At 41.7% G+C, this 19,790-nt stretch overlaps 2 protein-coding genes across 3 annotated transcripts; one reads left to right on the top strand and one right to left on the bottom strand.

Annotated features, from left to right (window-relative positions):
• Positions 1-1,756: 1,756 nt before the first annotated feature.
• ube2r2 (ubiquitin-conjugating enzyme E2R 2) lies at positions 1,757-11,258 on the bottom strand. 2 transcript variants are annotated; one of them, XM_069712081.1, is made up of 6 exons: positions 10,673-11,258; positions 10,146-10,335; positions 6,782-6,868; positions 6,547-6,644; positions 5,376-5,510; positions 1,757-5,252 (listed from the first exon to the last, which is right to left on the bottom strand). In XM_069712081.1, exons 2-6 carry the CDS (start codon positions 10,320-10,322, stop codon positions 4,967-4,969), a joined length of 783 nt encoding a protein of 260 aa, XP_069568182.1. In that variant the 5' UTR covers positions 10,323-10,335; positions 10,673-11,258; the 3' UTR covers positions 1,757-4,966. The 2 variants fall into 2 exon arrangements, with proteins under 2 accessions (XP_069568182.1, XP_069568192.1); XM_069712091.1 differs by having other exon boundaries at positions 10,146-10,332.
• Positions 11,259-12,609: 1,351 nt separating this feature from the next.
• On the top strand, positions 12,610-19,586 carry ubap1 (ubiquitin associated protein 1). Its single transcript, XM_069712069.1, has 7 exons — positions 12,610-12,750; positions 14,206-14,254; positions 14,420-14,544; positions 15,019-15,840; positions 15,949-16,107; positions 16,541-16,642; positions 16,790-19,586. Exons 2-7 carry the CDS (start codon positions 14,215-14,217, stop codon positions 16,928-16,930), a joined length of 1,389 nt encoding a protein of 462 aa, XP_069568170.1. The 5' UTR covers positions 12,610-12,750; positions 14,206-14,214; the 3' UTR covers positions 16,931-19,586.
• The last annotated feature ends 204 nt before the right edge of the window (positions 19,587-19,790 follow it).

Raw genomic sequence — 19,790 nt, 5'->3', positions numbered from 1 at the left:
GCCTTCTTAGTTTATCTCCACCTGCCCTCATTATAATCGAGGCATGCATTGAATTTAAAAAGTGGAGGGTGGAAGTTTTCTATTGAAGAGCTTTAAAGTGATCGTCAAATTGCTGTCATAAGTGCTACACTAAACCTGGACTTTCCTCTTACGAAACAATCATGTGGATTCAGGTGTCTAAATTTGCGATGGGACGCAGAAACCTTCATTTTAAAGCAATAGTTTGACATTTTGGGAAATATGCTTATGTGCTTCTTTACTCAGACATAGATGAGAAGATTGATGCAATTTAAATGAGGGTGTGTTGAGTATGGAGCTACTTTCACAAGTCAGTTAACTGAGCACGAAGACTGGAAACACGAGGAAACACATAAACATGCATAAACCTAAGGCACCTTACTTTTTGTCTATGCAAGGCAAAACTTGACACTGACACGGTATCGTCTGGTGGATTAACGGGTGTATTACACGCTTTGGATTAATACCAGGTTATACAATACAATGAGTTATTTGGGAATTAAAAGGCCCTAGAAGGCAAATTTTAGTCAGGCGAGTGCTGCGTCTTAATTCGCACACTTGTGTTAGGACACTTAGACATCAGTACACAAAGTGTAAACTGCCTTCCGCACTTACCGGAAAGGACCGTAACCAATTAATACTTCACTCACTAATATATCACCTGTTTGGTTATTTTACCTACAAATGAATGAATGAATGTATTTGTGCGTTTCATGCACACAATAAACACCTTGATGGCTTCTGTCGAACAGCAGTATGGTGGAACTTAGTGAAAAATAAAGAGTACTGTGTGGATCTGTACAACTTGCACCGGTACAGTTCGGTGTTCACAGCTGCGGCTTTCTTGGCCACCACAGGTTAGCTACGTAGCCAAGATGGCGACCGTTGAAGGTGAGAGTCGCCCAATGTTCTATACTAGTATATTACTACCACATATTAGTGGGCCGTTTTGAGAACACCACCCAGGTACTCATAGTGCACTGCACACTTGACAGTGTGGACGCACTTATGCACTCAAAATAGCAAGTGTAAGTACATAAGTACGTCAATTGAGACATAACCTTGATGTTCCTCTGTGTCCAGTCTTAATGCTAACATAAGCTAACCTGCCGACCATTGTAGCCCCATACTGAAGGGGCAGACACTGTGAGATCAATCTTCTCATTTGACTCACCATCAGAAAGCACACAAGTCCCAACATGTTCAAGTATTCCTTTTGCGGACACACGAGATTGGTACTTTGAAATGCTTACTACTGATTTTACTTCTCTATATAATGAGGAATGGGCATAAATGGGGACCACATCAAGAAAAGTTCAGAATCTCTGGCATTTATCCACCTCCTCCTGGGCCGCGCTATCAAATCCAATGAAAATCCGGTTCAGGAGTTGATTTCCTCTCCTCTGTCCTCGACACAATCCAGTCTCTCCAAACACGGGGCCAGGAGAGAACGTTTCACTCCTTTGGCTTCACATTAAAATCCAAAAGGTATCTCATAAAGAGTTCATTCTAAGGGCTTAAAATCCACTACATGCATCCATTGCTCCATAGTCTTTAAAATGAACGGTTGTGGGGCTGTCACTTGGCTTCCTTGGCATAAAATCCATCCGTTGAAATCAAAGGTTTTCCCCAACTGCTCAGTTGTGTTAAACAGGGCAACAGATTCATAAAACATAGCCCAAAATGTGTGGTTTACTTGATGCAGCCCAAGTAAAATTAGTCACGTTATGCTGTTCGGTGTGTTCAAAAGTTTAATACTCAGGGGTGTTTATTTTTTTCAAATCAGTCAAATCCTTGGCCGATTTTAGGCCTCCCAACACAGCACTTGAACAAAGTGCAAACACACTGAATGTTTTCTCAACTGGACAAAGTCCAATAGGTCGTTTGGACAAACTCACTCGTGTGACAGACGTCAACACCGATTCCACAGAAACAAGGAAAACCCTGACATCATAGCCAATATGAGTAGTAAATATAAATATACGCACGCGCACGCACACGCACACGCACACGCACACACACACACACACACACACGACAGGCAATCAGTGTCATATTCATTCAAATGCAAATGTGTACCTAAGCTGCATGTTGATTTTTGTCCGTGTTGGTAAACAGGCTACGGATGTGATGTAGCGCAGTAACAACGTCCAAATTTCACTAAGCGTTGAAGCAGAAGTTGGAGTCACGGAGCAAAAAAATATATATATTTTCACATCTATCGCAACATAATGTGAGCACTGCCTTGAGGAGAAAGTTCCTACAGACGTATGTTGATTTGACTTTTGCCTTCCAAGAAGCAAACAAATTTCAGGACCCTTCAGGACCAACGGCAACACTCACGTGGAAACGCTAGCGGTGGGACTGCAGACTTTCCGAGCACTCTTGGCCCTCTAATAACACCCAGTGGTACAGAAAGTAAGAAAAGGAGGTGGAGGTGAGGAGAAGTTTATGTCTTAGGATTCTCTTTGATTGTTTTTTCTTCTCTCTCAGTGAAAGTCTTCGAGGCCCTGAGGTTTAAGAGGCAGAGAGAAGTGCAGGAGGCGACATGGGAAAAGGCCTTGACCTTGTTCACCACTCACCAAACGATTCTGCTTTGGGGGGGATCATGAGAGAGAAGTTGTGATGGACTACTGAAGGTGTACCCAAGAGGGTGGAGTCACGGCAGAGCCTGTTTTTGCAAGTTGAAGTTGATTGCATCAAAGTCGAACAGACAGGCGCGGGAGACACAGATGTTGTGCCGAGGGATGCACCGAATGAGTGATGGGATGAGCTGGCCAGCTCATCGACTGGTTAATGAGCCAAACAGCTAGGTGTCCATTTCCCCACACTGTCCGAGCCATCCCAGAAAATACAAGAGACAAGTCAGGGAGGACAGTGTCAACCAAAACTACATAGAAAAACAGCGACAAGGAAAGACACGGTGGATAGATCCAATCTTTCTTTCAACAAGAAACCAATCTGACAGGGACCAGCCAGACAAGGAGCTGGTCAGCGACACTGGGGTTCAAGAGACCACCACAAGGACAAGTTGTTTTCATCATTTATCAAAACTAAGACAATTTGTTTACTCAGACCATGGTTTTAAAGTAAAGAATACATTTTTCGTGACTGATACAAGTACTGTTTTACCTGTGGGAACATTTTGTCTGGACATGTGCAAAGCATGATTCAAATATTAATGTATATATACCTCTCCAACACATGGTCTTTCTTTTATGGTCTTTGTGGAACAAAGTTAATGATTACTTAGTTACTGTTTGTTTACATCAAAACAAGTACTTTAAAAAGAAAAGCAATGTGAAGCCACATTGTTTTCTTGAGGGCTGTGAATTGCAGGATGGAGAGATTTTCATAAAACCAAGTTGTTGTCATCAAAAACAGGACCATTTAAATACTACAGGTAGAAGGAAAACAGTTACCAAACCACTCCTCGCACTGATGGTAAAAAGTTGAATGGTTTATCATCGACTGAAGTATATTCAAATTTCAGACTGAGGAAACTCAATAAAAAAAAATTATTTCATGTTTGCAACCAAACAACTTAAAGTGTGATATGTGAGGAATCGGTTTCACGAGAGTAAATCATTCAAAACTAGTGTTGAATTCAGTGATTCGTTTTGTTTTGTCTGGAATCAGTAACTTGTACGTAGTTAATCACAAGCTGACCGTGGACTAACGCGGCTCCACTTTGCAGGGGCATTATATTATTTTTGGTTTGGAGGAGGATGAATCCTCAAACTCTTCAGTTTAACATTATAAAAACATGAACTATAACCTAAAATCAAAAATACTCCCAGGGTTTTATTTTAACTTTCTAAGCTCACGGTCTAAAGTGCACGACACACGTGCATTCAGGGCGTGTCCGAATCCACTTTTGCTAGTTTAACGGTGGATAATCTGAGAGCAAAGTAAGGCGCATGGTTCTGAGGGGTGGTACTTAGTCCCCTGATTGATCAAAGATGTGTTTCGAGCATAAAATGAATAGACCAGAGAGTCGTCTTCCATTCCCTTTAAAAAGCCATATGTGCTGTCCCCTTGGCCAATTGCTGTTAAAACAGTGGATTTGCCAAGTAGTGGAAAAGAACGCTTCTCTGCAGGGGACACAGATCTGCTGGTGGACAGATTGATGTACACAATAATAATCCTTCACATTGTAATCTTTGTTATTTTTAATCTTTTGCATCTTTGTGCGCTGCAGTATGTCCCTGTGTGTGTAACAAACAGATTGTGAGCACATTGTGCACCTGACTATGTAGGCGCATATTACTATCTATGCTGCCTTAAAATATCAGCAAAATACTGCACCACTGAATTCAGACAAGGTTTTTGTTAGTCAGCAATGCTCCTGACCAAATCTCATTTTAAGACCAACATGTCCAATGGTGCTCAGATGGCCACAGGTACATTTGCTATTTAAACAATGTGGGCATTGGACAAAAAAAGAAAACTGGTCTGAAACTAGCAAAGACAGTTGCGTTGCGCTGGGAGCTGCTTTGCGCGGGGTTTAAGACAGAGCCCTCAAGGCAGTCTCAAACAGTGCTGGAATAATTTCAACTCTTAAACTCTGCAAAACATTTGATGCCAGACAGAGTGCAAGCTGTAATTAAGGCAAACGGTGGAAACACCAAAGACTTTCAGTGAAAACCGTACCGACAAACGTTTGCTGAAATGTAACAGCATCTGAGAACTGTTGACCAAACATTTGTATTAGTTTAATAAATGATGAAAGGTTTTTGGCAGTAGACTTTTGATCCCACTGTATGTGCAAACACACGCACACACACATGTACACATGTACACATGTACACATGTACACACGTGCGCGCACGCACACACACACACACACACACACACACACACACACACACACACACACACACACATACATTGAACAAAGAAGGAGGGTGGTGGGGGAGTTGGCAGGGAGGAGTCATCATCCAGATCATCATGAGTCTTCATTGCCAGAGTCGTCCTGGTTGTCGTAGCGTCTGGTGGACGTCCCGCCGTCCTCCACACTGCTGATCCCCCCGGCTTCACCTACCGACTCCATCTCGCTCTCGTCATCCTCCTCGTCCTCTTCCTCCATGTCGTCGTCGTAGAGGTCGTCGTAGAGGAGATCTGAACTGCTGTCCTGAGAGGGAACCCTGGTCTGCACGCAGTACTCCGCTAATGTGGTCGGCACCTTGACGCCGTCCCGCTCAGCCTCTGCTGCTGTTGACATCACCTGTTTCCTGTGGGCCAACAGGAATTGCGTTTTTTTATTATTATTGTACCAATTGCATGAGACACACACGTTTAAAGTAACTACAGTGTACATTCGGCTGAACATACACAAAAAACTCATATTGTGTTACCTGATAATCTCTGCATACTCCTTATCCTTGCCTTTGCTGTCCCTCCATTTACGAAACATAACAGAGGCATCCACGTTGGCTGGTGAGAAGGTGTTGGGCTCATTGAGCAGAGAGATCACACTAAGCAGGATGGTCCTGATCATGAAAGAAACGGAGCACAAACACGGACAGAAAATGAGGGCACTCCAATATCAGATCCTGTTGACATGTGAAATCAAAGCTCTACACAAACTTCACAAGCTTCACTCCAGCTCAGACAGAGATGTTACCTCACCCCTTTCCCCCTGTGGCTCAATTACATGCTACCCCCAATCTGCTCAGGTTTTCAAATACAAACTCAGCACTTTACCTCACCTCTGTGTATCTTGCTGACATGCTAAATTTAGATGAAATTCAGAAAGCTACCCTACAGTGGTGTCCTCTTCTTCAGATGTTATACAGAACACAGGAATTGGTGAAAGTGAACAGTTAACGTATACCGTTCTTGATTTGCATTTCGAAAATTACATTACACCTACATCTGATATATGCAGCACATGCATCAGATCACCGTTTTTTTTTAATTTAATCTTTTTGCAGACGGTTATTAGTGGACTACACCATAGATTGAGCAGGGCAAAATATGCATCTGATTTATTCCACTCATTCTCCTGTATTGTCAAGACCTGGCGCATACAGTACCCACAATGCAACGCAACCACATACAGTTGGTTAGAAATAAAGGTGTGTAACCACTAGCAGCTAATTTAAAGTAGAGCTGCTAGCTTCAAGCAGAGATGAGGAGCTGGCTACAGGGGTTTAAAACAGTGCTGTTGTTTTCTAAGTCCACACCATCAAACTTTTGGATGTTCAAATTTGGAGTTTACAGCCCCAAATAGCACTTGTGGTAATTTATCAGACTTCACTCAACTCCCTCTGGAGCTACAAAATGCTTTATACAACTTTTTTCTCCCCAAGACCTGTAAACAAACTTTGATGTGTAAAATTAATGAAGTTCTCCTTTAATCTGCAGCTTTATTTCCCATATTAGGTTTTAATTCATTCATTGTTCAAATGAATATCTAAAATCTTTAATAAAAGCTATGAAAAGTAAACTTCAATTGGCCGTCTGCAGTGTTTTGTAGGATGAATAAACGTGCATATGGTTGCTGAGGTGGTGTTTAGAAACTACCTGACATTCTGGGTGGGGTTCCACCTTTCGGAGGGCAGCTCCCCACTTTGTGGGTCATCGACAGGGGGGTGCAGGATGGAGATGCAAACATCTCCGTTCTGGAAGGAGACCGAAAGACACAGTATAAAAATCTGTCATCAAAACATAAATGTGCCTATATTTAGCCTCTAAATGACCAATTATCTTCATGTCTATATAAATGCCAGAGTGGCATGACGAACACAAAGCGTTTTACCTCATAGATATTGGGGTGCCACATCTTGGTGAGGAAGCGAAAGGTTGGTGGCGAGTACGGGTAGTCAACTGGGAACTTGATGTGAGCCTGGATGGACAAACAGAGACACCCAAGTTTGACTTTTATTACAGTGCTGCTCGAAAGTTGGTAAACCCCTTCAAAATGTTATATATTTACACATAAATACAAATATAAACATCATTGGATTTTCACAAATGTCCAAATAATAGATAAGGAGAATTCAATTAAACGAGTGAGACAAAAATATTATATTTGATCATTTCCTTATTGAGAAAAATTATCTAAAATTACACATCCCTGATAGGCAAACATATGTGAAGCTTTACTTTTAGTATCTGGTGTGATCCCCTTGTGCAGCAATAACTGCAACTAAACATAACCAGCAACTGTTGATCCGGTTTGTTCATTGGCTTGGAGGAATTTAAGCTCATTCTTCCGCACAGATCAGTTTCAGCTCTGGTGTGTTAGTGAGTTTCCTCACATGAAATCCTCTCTTCAGGTCCTTCCACGACATTTCCGTTGGATTAAGGTCAGGACTTTGACTTGGCTATTCCAAAACATGAAGTTTATTCTTCTTGAGATATTTTTTTAGTAGAAGTACTTGTGTGCTTTCATTGTCTGGCTGCATGACCCGCTCTCTCTTAAGATTAAGTTCATGGTAAGAAGTCCTTAAATTCTTCTTCAGAATTTCTTGGTATGGTTCAGAATTCATTGTTCCATCAATGAAGGCAAACTTTTAAGCATTACTGTATGTTAGTTACTGTTTTAGTTTACAGTGAAATAACAAAATTAATTCTTCCTTTGGGTTTCCTCAAACAAAAATTAAAGGAACAAGCAACATTTTGCAAGCAGTCTCAAGCAAAGGCAACCAGAAATGTAATTAAAAGCTGCTTTTAAAGTTGACTGAAAGCAAGTATTCAACCCCAAAGTGTCTTCCTGTACAACAGAGGAATATACAATCATACACTCAGCCATACACACATGACACTGTGGAACAGGTGACATCAGGTCATCAAGGAAACAAATGAATTCTTTAAAGCAGTAAACATTAGGTGACAACATTCGTTGCCTGTGGTTCTGTGTTCTATTTTCAAAGTATTGCACAATTATCTCAGTGAAAGGCTTGTGGGCTTGGGTGTGTGCTCGTGTGTGTAACACCACCCCATCTCCCAAAGAACTGTTTGTCAGTCAGATAGGACTATCGTGTCACCACACTACTGCAGCTGTGGGACATTATAAAAAGGAGATATGATACGCTGCCATGACTTTCTCTGCTCGTTATCTATTCTAAGAGAAACTTTCACATGTGCAGAGTAAGTTAACAGATGTGGGTCAAAGGAAATGATGTAATGACCACATCAAGTCTAAGACCCACTGACAGAATTAAATATCTTATTTTGAAATGCTTTCCAGGCTTTAAAATCAGCGGCCTTCAGTCGATGGAGATTCTCTGTCTTCATTATAAAATGCTCAATAGAGTTTAAATCAGGTGACTCACGTAGCCAGTCAATAAGACCTCCCACTGCTTATAGTGCGATTTCTGTTTCCTAGGGATCTATAGATGGTTTGGAAAATGACGTATATCTGACCAACGCAAAAGAAGTCCCGAAGTCTCTGTTCATTATAAAACGCTGCGATACTTTGCATGTCATGTCATGTCATGTTATGTCGCAACATACACGCATTTCCATTGACAGCATGTGTATTGTGGTTTTCTTTAAGTTTCAAAAATCAAGTGTTTTTTCCTCGACACAGTGTGTTTAGGGTTGTTGTCTTGCTTGTAGGTTGATGGTTCAATCAATGAAATTGGAGGAAGTAATCGGAACGTAGCCACACAACCTGTGTGTGTCCAGTTCTGAATTCAACTGTTCCTCTGTTTCATTATCAGAGAAGGTGAATAAGCCATACATGGCCAGGTCATGACATGACCGGCTTTCCGTTACTTTGTGTAAAGGTTCATTTTGGTCTCATCTTGCCATAAATCTTTGCTCCACAACCCCTCTGGCTTGTCTTAGTAATTGTCTTAGAAATGGTCAAATGCTCACGTGTGAAGAGCATTAAATGAAAGTTGATAATTGCTTTTGATTTCAAACACTCCTTAACTCTACTGTTAACATGCGTTTGGTGGCCACTGAATATGCACGAAAACATTGTCCCTGTCCCGAACGCATGACTTCACATGGTATGCTCTGTAACTGGGCCACAGGAGCAGGGTTCAGCAAATACACAAGTCAATCTCTTCTACCAATATTTCATTAAATGAAGGCCAGTGGCTCTGAAGTAGAACAGTCAAGGCATTCCTCTCTATAGTACACCAGACTCTACAAGTCATTCACCGATGTAATTATGTGGGCATCACAGGGGTTCAGGGGTGAGCACTGGTCCTGGGTTTACAAAAATGTCGACAGGCTGTTACATGCATGTTCGTTGAATTGGGAACTCTAAACTGGCCGTGAAAGTGTTATTGAGCCATGTGATAGACTGGAAATCTTCCCAGAGTGAACTCCCCCTAACGCACCTCACTGGGGCATGAAAGAGGGGTTCCCTGTTTGTTTTCCTTCCTGAGATTTCTCATATATCTGTGTGCATGTGTGTGCTATCTGACTCTAAGGTCTAAAGATAAAGGCTGTAATATAATATGTGGTGCAGATTACAGCACAACAAAACTAATTTGCGAATAAAGGGTACACCAATAAAACTGATTTAACTTAACTTGATAAACGATATTAAAATGATAACAAAATCAAAGACAAGAAGAGTAGGCTACACTTCAGCAATACCTGTTCTGTATTATTTTGGCATTCCTGGCAGGCTACAGCGTCACCCGGCCTTTACTGTGCTGCGTTTTCTAAACGTTTCAATAAGTAACATGAAAGAACGAAAGATAAGTCTGATCATGCCCTTCTCTCTTATTCTTTCTCTGCGATGAGGTGCCATTTATATCGGACTCATGGCTAAAAAATAGCTATCTGAAGCACAACCATCATATAGCATGGAGGGTCAAGGCTGGGCAAGGAGAACGGAGGGACGGACCAGAAATTGATCAAATATAGATATGGCTGCCTAAAACATGCTTAGAGCAGTAGAGGTGAGCCATTGTTGATTTATAGCTTTCAAAAGTGTGTGACTACTTTGTCTGACACTTTGGTTTTGAACACAGTCACCTGGTTGTTTTCTGAGTAGCACCAATAGGAAGAACTCTTCATTAATAACACAGTTGACCTACATATAACCATTGACAAATTAATCTATAGTAGCTTCATGAAAGAGTCACATTAAGTGAACATGATGTCCTGCACTGACTTTTCTGAACACATTTAGCTACTGGAAGCGTCTGTCCCACCTTGAAGTAGCCTCCCTCATACAGGGTGTTCGGGGGCCCGAAGATGGCCACTTCCCAGTTGTAGAGGTCAGACTCCTCCACCAGAGTGATGCGGAAGCCCTCCACTGGCTGCTCCTGCAGGGACTTCAGCTCCATCATCAGGGCCTTCTGAGAACTAGGGGTTGACTGGTGTGCCATGTTAACTCCACTTCTGACACCAGTGAGAGGAAGTGGGGAAAATAAAATGAGCTTAGTGAGACTGTCAGAATTCCACAAAAACTTTTCATTTAATGATCACAATCTGACACCACAGCAAACACCTACAATCTTTAAGCTGTGTTTGCATTGACATTAGTCTTCCTAGAAAACAGCTGGGGACAAAAATGAATGGCAAACCTGCTTAGATAACAGCCCTGCTGGTAAACTGAACACTGCATTAAGAATTCAAACACAAACAGGATATGTAGCCTCCCAAGCTAGCTTGGGTCAGTGGTTTAGTTCGCAGGCCCTTTATGGGGGAAAAAGCAAAGTTAACAAAAAGTGTTTACCTCTGTCTCCTTGCACTGTAATGTGTACTCGTTTCGTTAGAGCTGAAAGCTGGACGGTAAACTCATAGGCTGTCCATGCTAACCTGGCTAGGTCTTGACACAGAGACAGTGACAGAAGCAGTGGGTTTTCTGCTAAAGCTTATGGCTGGTCCTCGTGTTGTGTTGCCGAAATTCTTTGTGTGCCAGTGTTGACAGTTGACATGAAGCAAGTATCAGTGAAAGTCACGGTCTCCTGTGGATCATTCTTGGGCTCGAAAGAGGAATCTCGCTCTCCCTGACATCTCTCCGCGCTGCTGGTTCGGTTCGGACAGGCGCTCAGCTGATCCCTGCTTGTTTATGTTTGTTTATCTGCTCTGTGGCAGTCTCAACTTCTCCACACGTCAGCTAAACCCCTACCGAGCAACTTCGTTCAAATGGAGCACATTTCCTGCCCTCTACCGTCCCCTCCAGCACAGCTGCAGTGTAGAAGACTGATAAATTCCAGCCTACGGTCGCAAAAAGGACATTAAGTGAGAGGTTTACACTCGCGAAATACAGTGGATTTAATCGATTTTTATTTTCCTCCCATCGATGCTTCCGGCTATCATTGCGCGTGTCTGCAGAGCGACGTAAAGCGCGTGCAGGTCTGAACGTGACGTGCGCACACTCGATGCCTAACAAAAAAATAATACGCATTTATATAATATACAATTACATGTGTTTAACAATTTTATTTAAACTGAACATAACGTCAGCCTTCCTATTGCATGTATTTTCAGTGAACGTGCAAATCCGTTTTGAGAGTTTGTTTGATTTTGACATCAAATAAAAACGGCCTCCACTTTAAATCATTCATATCTCACTATATTTCCCCATGTATCGTTAGATATAAAGGATGTCAGATTTACAATGTCTGTGGTTCAGTACGTGTCATCGAGATCAGGATTATGTTTGAATGAAATTGTGAATTAGACCTTTCACAAATATTGTTAAAATGTTAAAAAGTAGAACTTTTAAGTCCCTCGGAGGAATGAGCGTCTTCAAGTAGGTAATGCTTTGTTGACAGTGAAGCCTGAACCTCTTTGAGATTGTGAGCTTTATGGAAAAGGTGATTAACACCTGATATTTGAGTTGTCAATATTGCTTTGTCAGAATGACTTCAGATTGCAATGACTCACTTCTCTGAGTAGATTGCACCAATTCCTGTCCTTCACTGCAGTCATTTTGAAACAAATACAATTGTGTAAAGCTAAAAAAAAACCAACAAAAAAACCCACCTTGCTTCTTTATGCTGAATGATATTGGAATGAAAACCACTTCAAAACTGAATACGGTGACGAGGATTAGTCAGTCTGTGTACACCAGTTTTCTGATCATGAGAATCAATCAGCTTACTTTGGGTCAACACAGGGAGGAGAGGGTAACCCGGAGTCTCTCAGTCTCACAATCAGTCAGGCTGTTATTGTGCTTAAATAATACAACCATATTTAATCATTGAAAAAACAACAACAACAACAACCTTGCCCCTTTGTAGAGCTGATTTTAAAAGCAGAATAGTTTACATTTTCCTAACTGAACAAAAAGCTGAATTTATGAGGCAATTATTATAATCATCATGGGGGATGAGTATCTTTCCATATGTTTGACAAATACTACAACGAAGATAACATTCAGTACACATAATAAACAGTCAATCCCAGATTATGGAATAGGTTAAACAAATTGAAACAGATTTAAATTTAATTAAATCAGCACACGTTTGTATTGTGTGGGATTTGTAATTCTTTGTATTTCAGCACTGAAATTAAAATAATGAAATGTAGGTTATTATCCCTATCAAATATATTTTGGATTTTATACTCTTAGCAGCCTGGCCAATAACACAGAAAATGGTGTTGTCATGGTCTGACGTCATGTGACGAGTGACATCAGACAGGAACCAGTTGAAGGGAGTTTGACAAATCAAGATGGCGACCTACGCTGGAGCAGGAAAGAGCTTTCAGTATAAATAAAACTGTTCCGCAGGACTGTTGGAATCGGAGTTCCACCGTGATTAGACGTCGTTTATATTTTGAAAGGAGAAGACGGAGCAGATACTGGTGAGAAGCATGTGTATTCGTGTGAGCTCCGTTTTATTTGAGGGGCGGTGGCAGCAGTCAGTCCTGTCCAGCCACATAACGTTACAGCCAGGCCACTCACACAACTAAGCGTATTAGCATGAACAGTGGCACTCCCCCAAGACCATTAGCCTCTTTCTAGTGGTGGTTGTCAGTCAAATCATTTATTTGATCACTATATTACACGAATGCCACCTAAGCTTACACCTTTCCCCACGCCGACTTCTTAAACTGTGACCGTATGTTAGCTGTTAGCTGTTAAGGAAGGACCTAACCAAAGATAGCTAAGGCTAGCCTAGCTTGTAGCTAAAGCTATCCTAACTTAAGTGACTCTCGCTAATTGTACATCCGTGGGCCTGTAAACACATTTCAGGAGCCATGCGTGGCAGCTGATGGCTTTGAAACTACGTGTTTTAACATAAACCTGTCTGAAAACGGAAATGAACTATGAATAATGTTCTCCTTTCGTTATCGTTTTAAGTTAGACGCAGTTGAAGTCCCTCAAAGTTTGCAAACCTCTTTACTTGTTCGAGTCGTCCAGAGCTGTTGTGGTCATTACTGATATCTGTGTTAAGTCTTACTGACGTGTATTACTGTAACGATCAGTACAAGGTAAGTTGTTAAAATATTTACGGAAAACAGCAACTAGTGATGCAGAGTTGTTATATAATGTTGTCCCTAACTAGTATGAGCTACTAAACTAAATACTACGTTAAACTCGTCATGCTTAAAGTCATTGCATACGAAATTTGATAGAGACGTGGATCCTGATCACAAGACCCCCCCCCCCCTCCCTCCGGCCCCCACCACCCTGATTATGTGTGGTCCATTTCCACACTGGTGGATTGGTGACATGGGAATGTATTCTAATGTGGAGTTAGATGTTGGCTTTCACCGATGTAGGGATCGCTAACAACACAGTCATTGTTTGTCTAGGGGCCAGTTGAGTCACTGTTTACTTTAAACTCAGAATATTGGAGTGTTATGTACTTTTTTTTTGCTAATAAATCAGCTGTGCAAGTGGATCAAATTAACGCTATTTACAACCAGCACCCAGATCAAAGTCTGTGTTTAGCAGACTTGAAAACAGTGACTTCCCTGTGTTGATATTAGCAGGCATTGTTGCACAGATCACCATTTAAGAAGAATTTGCCCTGCCATGCAATAAAGTGTCACTTGTCTTCTTTATTGATTAAAACTGTTCTGTACAATCAATGTCCCCATTTGAAAGACAACGTACTGTAAATATCAGAAACTCCATGTCATAGTAACTGTTACGTGTGCAAGAAGGACTGTGGAAATCCACTTTGTTCATACTGTTGAACCATTTGAACTTGCATTAACCTGTAGCTTGTCATTGTTGGCTCTTTTTGTCAGTTAAACAAAACTCTGGCACTCTCACTATTTACTAACTTATATATTCATTTCTGTTTTCAGAGACTCTAAATGGCTGCGAGGAAGTCTGGATCAGATGCATACAACAATGGTAAGGGCTCATTCTGAACACTTTCTTGTTTCACTTCGAGACTACACTCGTGTTTTAAGTTGTGAGTTAAGTGTGTGTTCAAGATCTACTGACACCAGTAGTTCCTGTGTCTACTCTTCTAATATATGTCAACTAGGCTTCTGTTTTTTTCTTTTTTGTACACAGGACCCATTAGCTACCTTGAAGACGTTCCCTTCAAGATAAATGAAAAATTCCGCTGCCCAGCCAAAGTGGGGCTGCCTGTCGGTTTCTGTCTGCCTGACTGCGGCTCTTTACTGGTGGACACACAGGTTAGTCAGTACAATGAAGGTGTTGTGAGTTAGTTGTGGCCTACATGCAGCTTTGCAAATCCCATTTTTAGTCAGATGGTGTCGTATTTCAGACAGCAAACATGACACCATGACTGCAGAGAAGGTGTCATTTTTGCTATTTATGCTTAGTTTAAAATAATTTAATGCACATGCTATCCAACAGGGTGACAGTTTGGTCCCAGAAGTTATTTAGGCTGTTGCTGGTGATTTGAGCATATCAGCTTGAAAATGAAGCACCTTTTATTGTTTAAAATATTACAATATAATAATTACAGCAACCTTAAATTTGTCATCAGTTTATGGTATTGACATTCTCCAGATATCTTAATGTTAGACTGGACTTTTTAATAGGCAGTAATTTGCTTCATAATTGCAACAATAATTGTTTTCTTTCTTGGTCTATGCCATATTTACCCATCACCCTCATTCTTCCTCTCAATATGTCTTCAACAGTATGACTTTTCTCTGGAGAGGCGTAGTGCACGCTGGGGGTTAGAACTGGCTGAGGCCAGAGCAGCAGAGGCAAGAGCAGAAAAGGCAGCAGCCAAGCAGGAGGCAGAGAGCAGGGAGTGTTTGTCCCAGGCCCAGGACGTCGATAGTGGTGGAGGGAAGAAACCCCGGTCTGCAACAGAGGACCAGGACCTTCCACCACCAGCATTGAACCCTGTTCTGGCTGGGCTGAGCCATAATGCCATCCTCACCCCACTGCCTGCCCCAAGCCTTGGCCCCAGGAAAACCCAGCCTAGCACTCCTCAGCCACACAGCCTCAATCTAGCTGACTTTGAGCGGGAAGAAGATCCCTTCGACAAGCTAGAGCTCAAAACTTTGGACGATAGGGAGGAGCTAAGGAACATCCTCCAGAGCCAGCCCCAACCTCAGCCTCTTCCTTCTGTATCTCCACCAGAGGTCTCTCAGCGAGGGTCAGCATCACGTGGAAACAGTCCATCTCCACCCAGCACCAACACCAGCATCTCAGCCAAACCAGGCTTTACCCACAAACCCAATGGGCTGGTTGCCTTCCTGGACATGGACAGAGTTGGGCATCCCGGGAGAGCAGGGTTTGAAACAGATGATCGACCCTGTAACATCCGCTCTCTGACTTTTCCCAAGCTCTCTGATTCTGGTGACCTAGAGCCAGTGAGGTACTGTCCACTGCCTGCATCCATGCCTGCTCCCCGACACAACCTACCCAATGGCAGTCCGACCCTACCCAAGACCCAAGTTATTGTTGCTCCTGAGCCACCCAGCCACACTAAGAGTGGCACACCAAAGCCAGTAAGTCTAAGAGTAATTGTATTTATTATCTGTGTGCCATATAAAAACTATCAAGTGATGGTAAAAAAAAAAAAAATACTCAAACGTATTGATATATGTTTTTGTTAGGTCAACCCAGGTTCGGGATCTGTTGGTCTGCCCTGTGGTGGAGCCCTTCTCAGCATGACTCCCAGCGAACGTCAGTGTGTGGAAACGCTTGTGGGCATGGGCTACTCTTATGAGGGTGTCTTACGAGCCATGCAAAGACAAGGGCAGAACGTGGAGCAGGTGGGACTCTCACTCACCCCAATACACAGAAATCCAGATTCCTAACACATGTAGTGTCTGATGTTTCTGTAAATGTGGGCTGAATATAAAAGACAGGCTTTGCATCACCCTGTATGTCGTCTGAAAACATTTGGCTGCAGATTAGGTTCTACACAGCTTTTATGAAATACGTAAAACGATATCAGTTGATTTAAAAAGCACTTGCAGTGGGAATTGATAATGGGGTCATAAAACAGAAAGATTGAGGTGAGGAGCAGCAAAATAAACCCCACAGAACATTGATGAGGTGATTTGTCTCTTCACTGTATAGCTCTAAATATTTAAGAAAAACCTGAAGCACCATACTACGCTTGTAATTGCTATTTATGTACAGGGAATTTAGGATGTTCATACTAGACCCATTAAAAAAACATGTACTTGTTGTCTTTCCAAGGTATTGGACTACCTGTTTGTTCATGGTCGTCTGTGTGAGCGAGGCTTTGATGCAAGTGCAGTGGAGGAATGTTTAGAGATGTACCAGTGCTCAGAAGAAAAGGTTTGTACATTTGTGCATTAGAGAAATGTACATCCCCAGAGCCTGCCTAATGTTTAACTACATAATTCAAGTCATTGAGAGGCAGTAATGTTGATTACATGAACCGTTTAAACAATTTTGTTTAAAAAAAAATGTCATCCTTTGTAGGCTTTGCAGTTTCTCGAGCTGATGTCAAGATTCGGTGAGATGGGATTTGAGCGGGATGCCATTAAAGAGGTCCTGCTAGTCCACAACAATGATCAGGACAAGGCTCTGGAGGACCTGATGGCTCGTGCCACAGCGAGCTGAGTCAAGCAGGTCACCTAACCAAAGCTCTACCCAGGGCATACCTCCCGCTACCACCCAGCAGCCCCTTTTCTTCTGCCCACCCTATCACACCATGCCCTGTCCTTGCCTTGGCTGTGAAAGGGACAGCTGGGAGACTGTTGTATTTCTCTCTGTGCTACAACGTATTGTGTCTCAGCACTTCTTAATGACTGTGTGCCTAGAGTGGAGGGGGTTAAACTGTAACAATACTTCATGGTGGTGTTAGGTTCCAGGAGTTGGTACTGCTAGTTTATCGAAGAATAGAAGGAATTACTTTGCTGGGAAGGACAAACTGGAAGAAGTGGGATGTGGCATTTTGATGCCACTCTGATTTGCTTCCACTTGGAAGTGTTTATCTGACTGCAGAACCAAACAGAAAGGAGCTGGTGGCAGGCTCTTAGTGCACCACCGAGCGACGAGTGTGAACTTTGGAAACTCCCAAACAACTAAGCTGCCATCTTCCACTGCTCACTGCAGACCTAGTAAATGGTGGAGGGGATAGGGGGCCTTGAGGAGGCTCCCATCAAACTGAACCAACTAACATTAAAAGTAAAAAAAAAAAAAAAAAATAAAAAAAAAAAAAAAATGGCACCGTCACCAGACAGAGAACTGACTCTCAAGAAGTGCCCTCTGTGCTGTGGTGTCCTGCACCTGTTTCTGTTCGACTTTATGCTTTCATTCATTTGTGTCTGTTTTTCTGTACATTCTCTGCACTTTTTCATGTCAGTTTAAAGATTCCATTTCTTTGCTTTCTGTTTTACGAATTGCATAATAGATCATAAGTCATTATAACTCAGAACATAAGAGTACTACTTCCCAGTGTGCTCTTTGATCTGCACTGGAATAGCCTGCTAAAGAAGTAGGGAGAGATGGGGGAATTTTCCTTTGCAGAAAATTTTGGAATATCCCATGGCCCATCGGCACTGAGGTGTCACATAATACACAAGCACACACACACGTTTCATAATTATCAACTTATTTAAAATAGTACACTGACACTTTGATTTAAAAATATAGAGTTTCATATGATAACGTAAGATATGTAACATTTACACGTGATGCTTTTGTTTTCAGACTGGAAAAGAGCGAGTGGAAAAAAAAATTTAAGTGAAGGTTGTTTTTGCAACCACATCACAGTGCAATAGAGACATTTCATATTGTGTGGCTGTTGACTGGCAATTTGAGCCTCAAGCAACTGTTGGGAGAGGGGTGTTTTAAGTCTTGCTGAAAATTTGGCTGTAACAAGAAAAGGTTTGAGTTCAGTGATTTATATCATTCATTCTCTGTTATTGGATTTCATACCACAAAATCTAATCAAACATGACTTTGGTTTGTCTGTTTTTCTCATGCGTAGTAGGAAATGAGCATTTCATCTTGATTTTAGTTTGTTTGGCATCTCCCCAGTCCTAAATGGAAAATTTAAAAACAAGAAAAGGTCAAAAAAACGTTTTCCCAGATGCTGATTGGCTGCATTTGTTTAAAAGAAGGCCGGCCAAGATCCTTTATTTTCATAGTATGTGATAATGGAGCTCTTAATTTCCATGTTCAAAAAGCATGTCTGCTCAATTGCACCAAGGGAAAAGATGGCAGGAATTTCCATAATCTTGAGCTCTGTGGTTTGATGGGGATTGTGAGAGGCATGGTAACAGATTAAGGGCTTAAAGTTGGTAAAACGTGACTGCGAACTGGTACTGCTCTGGGGAGGTCCAGTACTCTGTCTCCGTTCAGATACAAGGAAAAAATGTCTAACCACCAATCTGTTTGAGAACAAAACTGTGTGTTTTATTGCAGATACAGACGTCATTCTATTTGTTTGATACAAATGGTAAATGACCAAGTGTCTGTAGGATATACAGTACCATGCAAACCACAAGGATGAGAACATGCTTGCAGTAAATGAACTTCCCAAACCACCCATATCCCAGTGTTTGCTTCAGTGGCACATGTCAAAAATCTGTCCTTGAGTCATATCTTAATATTTTTTTGGTGTTCATACAGTTTGCATTCCTGGTGCAGGTGAATGACACGTTATGAGCAAGGTGTCATGTTAGTCTAAGTAAATTCTTTTCAGCCAGCGTTTTAAGTTTGATATGCAGTTGACATGATCGACAAGTGAGTGTTTGTACTTAGCTTTTATTTTATTTTCACTTGCCTTCCTTTTTATTCGCTGTGACAAAGAAGGACGGGTTACTTACCTAACAGACAAACACATAAGTGGTATTATTGTCTCCATACTTGACTCAAGTGTGGTTGAGTTAATCAGAGATAAAGCACGTTGATGTCCACTCGCCTCTTCTCTGAGAGCCACACAAGTTTGGCTGATTACAGTATACAAGGTTGTGGAACTCCTCCATTTGATGCCTCCTCCTGTTTCTGTTCCGATCTGCGAGTTGTGCTTGGATAAAGTGCAACTAGCTTGTCATTATTTAATGGATCAAGTTCAAGAGTTTATATATCGGATTCACAGCTAAGTCACCGCATAATGAATCTAATAAGCGCTGAAATATTTTAGGAGTATAATAAAAGGCCGGTGAGCTGAGTGTTCCTTCCCAAGCTCCTAAAATGTGATTTACAAAATGTTCAATTTCCTCTTGAATTATTTGGAAAATTCACATGATTAAATGTGCACATATTTTCAGTGGTGAGACTTGATTATTGCTGAGATCATTCTGATAATGTTGTTCACAAGAAGTATGATCACAACAAATTAAATAGGGTACATGAAGCTGGTGAGACAGTACAACTCCCCCGCCCCCTTCTTTCTCTCCTTTATAACAAACATATGTTCATTCTCTCTGTTCAGATGACAAAACCGCAACAATGCAGATGATTGTCCATTCAG

The sequence above is a fragment of the Brachyistius frenatus genome, unplaced genomic scaffold (genome assembly GCF_029030835.1).
Source record: "Brachyistius frenatus isolate BFR_SWC_R1_liver_20210118 unplaced genomic scaffold, ASM2903083v1 Contig_4, whole genome shotgun sequence".
NCBI lineage: Eukaryota > Metazoa > Chordata > Actinopteri > Embiotocidae > Brachyistius > Brachyistius frenatus.
This window is presented reverse-complemented; position numbering and strand designations above follow the sequence as displayed.

What these genes read in the sequence shown, in the direction of transcription:
- ube2r2 (XM_069712081.1), bottom strand. Translation starts at nt 10,322, where the DNA reads ATGGCACACCAGTCAACCCCTAGTTCTCAGAAGGCCCTGATGATGGAG. An exon ending in AACCCCACCCAGAATGTCAG is followed by an intron (nt 5,511 to 6,546) that starts GTAGTTTCTAAA and finishes TTTCATGATCAG; the next exon opens with GACCATCCTGCTTAGTGTGA. An exon ending in GAGTATGCAGAGATTATCAG is followed by an intron (nt 5,253 to 5,375) that starts GTAACACAATAT and finishes GTTGGCCCACAG; the next exon opens with GAAACAGGTGATGTCAACAG.
- ubap1 (XM_069712069.1), top strand. Translation starts at nt 14,215, where the DNA reads ATGGCTGCGAGGAAGTCTGGATCAGATGCATACAACAATG. An exon ending in ATCAGATGCATACAACAATG is followed by an intron (nt 14,255 to 14,419) that starts GTAAGGGCTCAT and finishes TTTTGTACACAG; the next exon opens with GACCCATTAGCTACCTTGAA. An exon ending in CTTTACTGGTGGACACACAG is followed by an intron (nt 14,545 to 15,018) that starts GTTAGTCAGTAC and finishes TGTCTTCAACAG; the next exon opens with TATGACTTTTCTCTGGAGAG.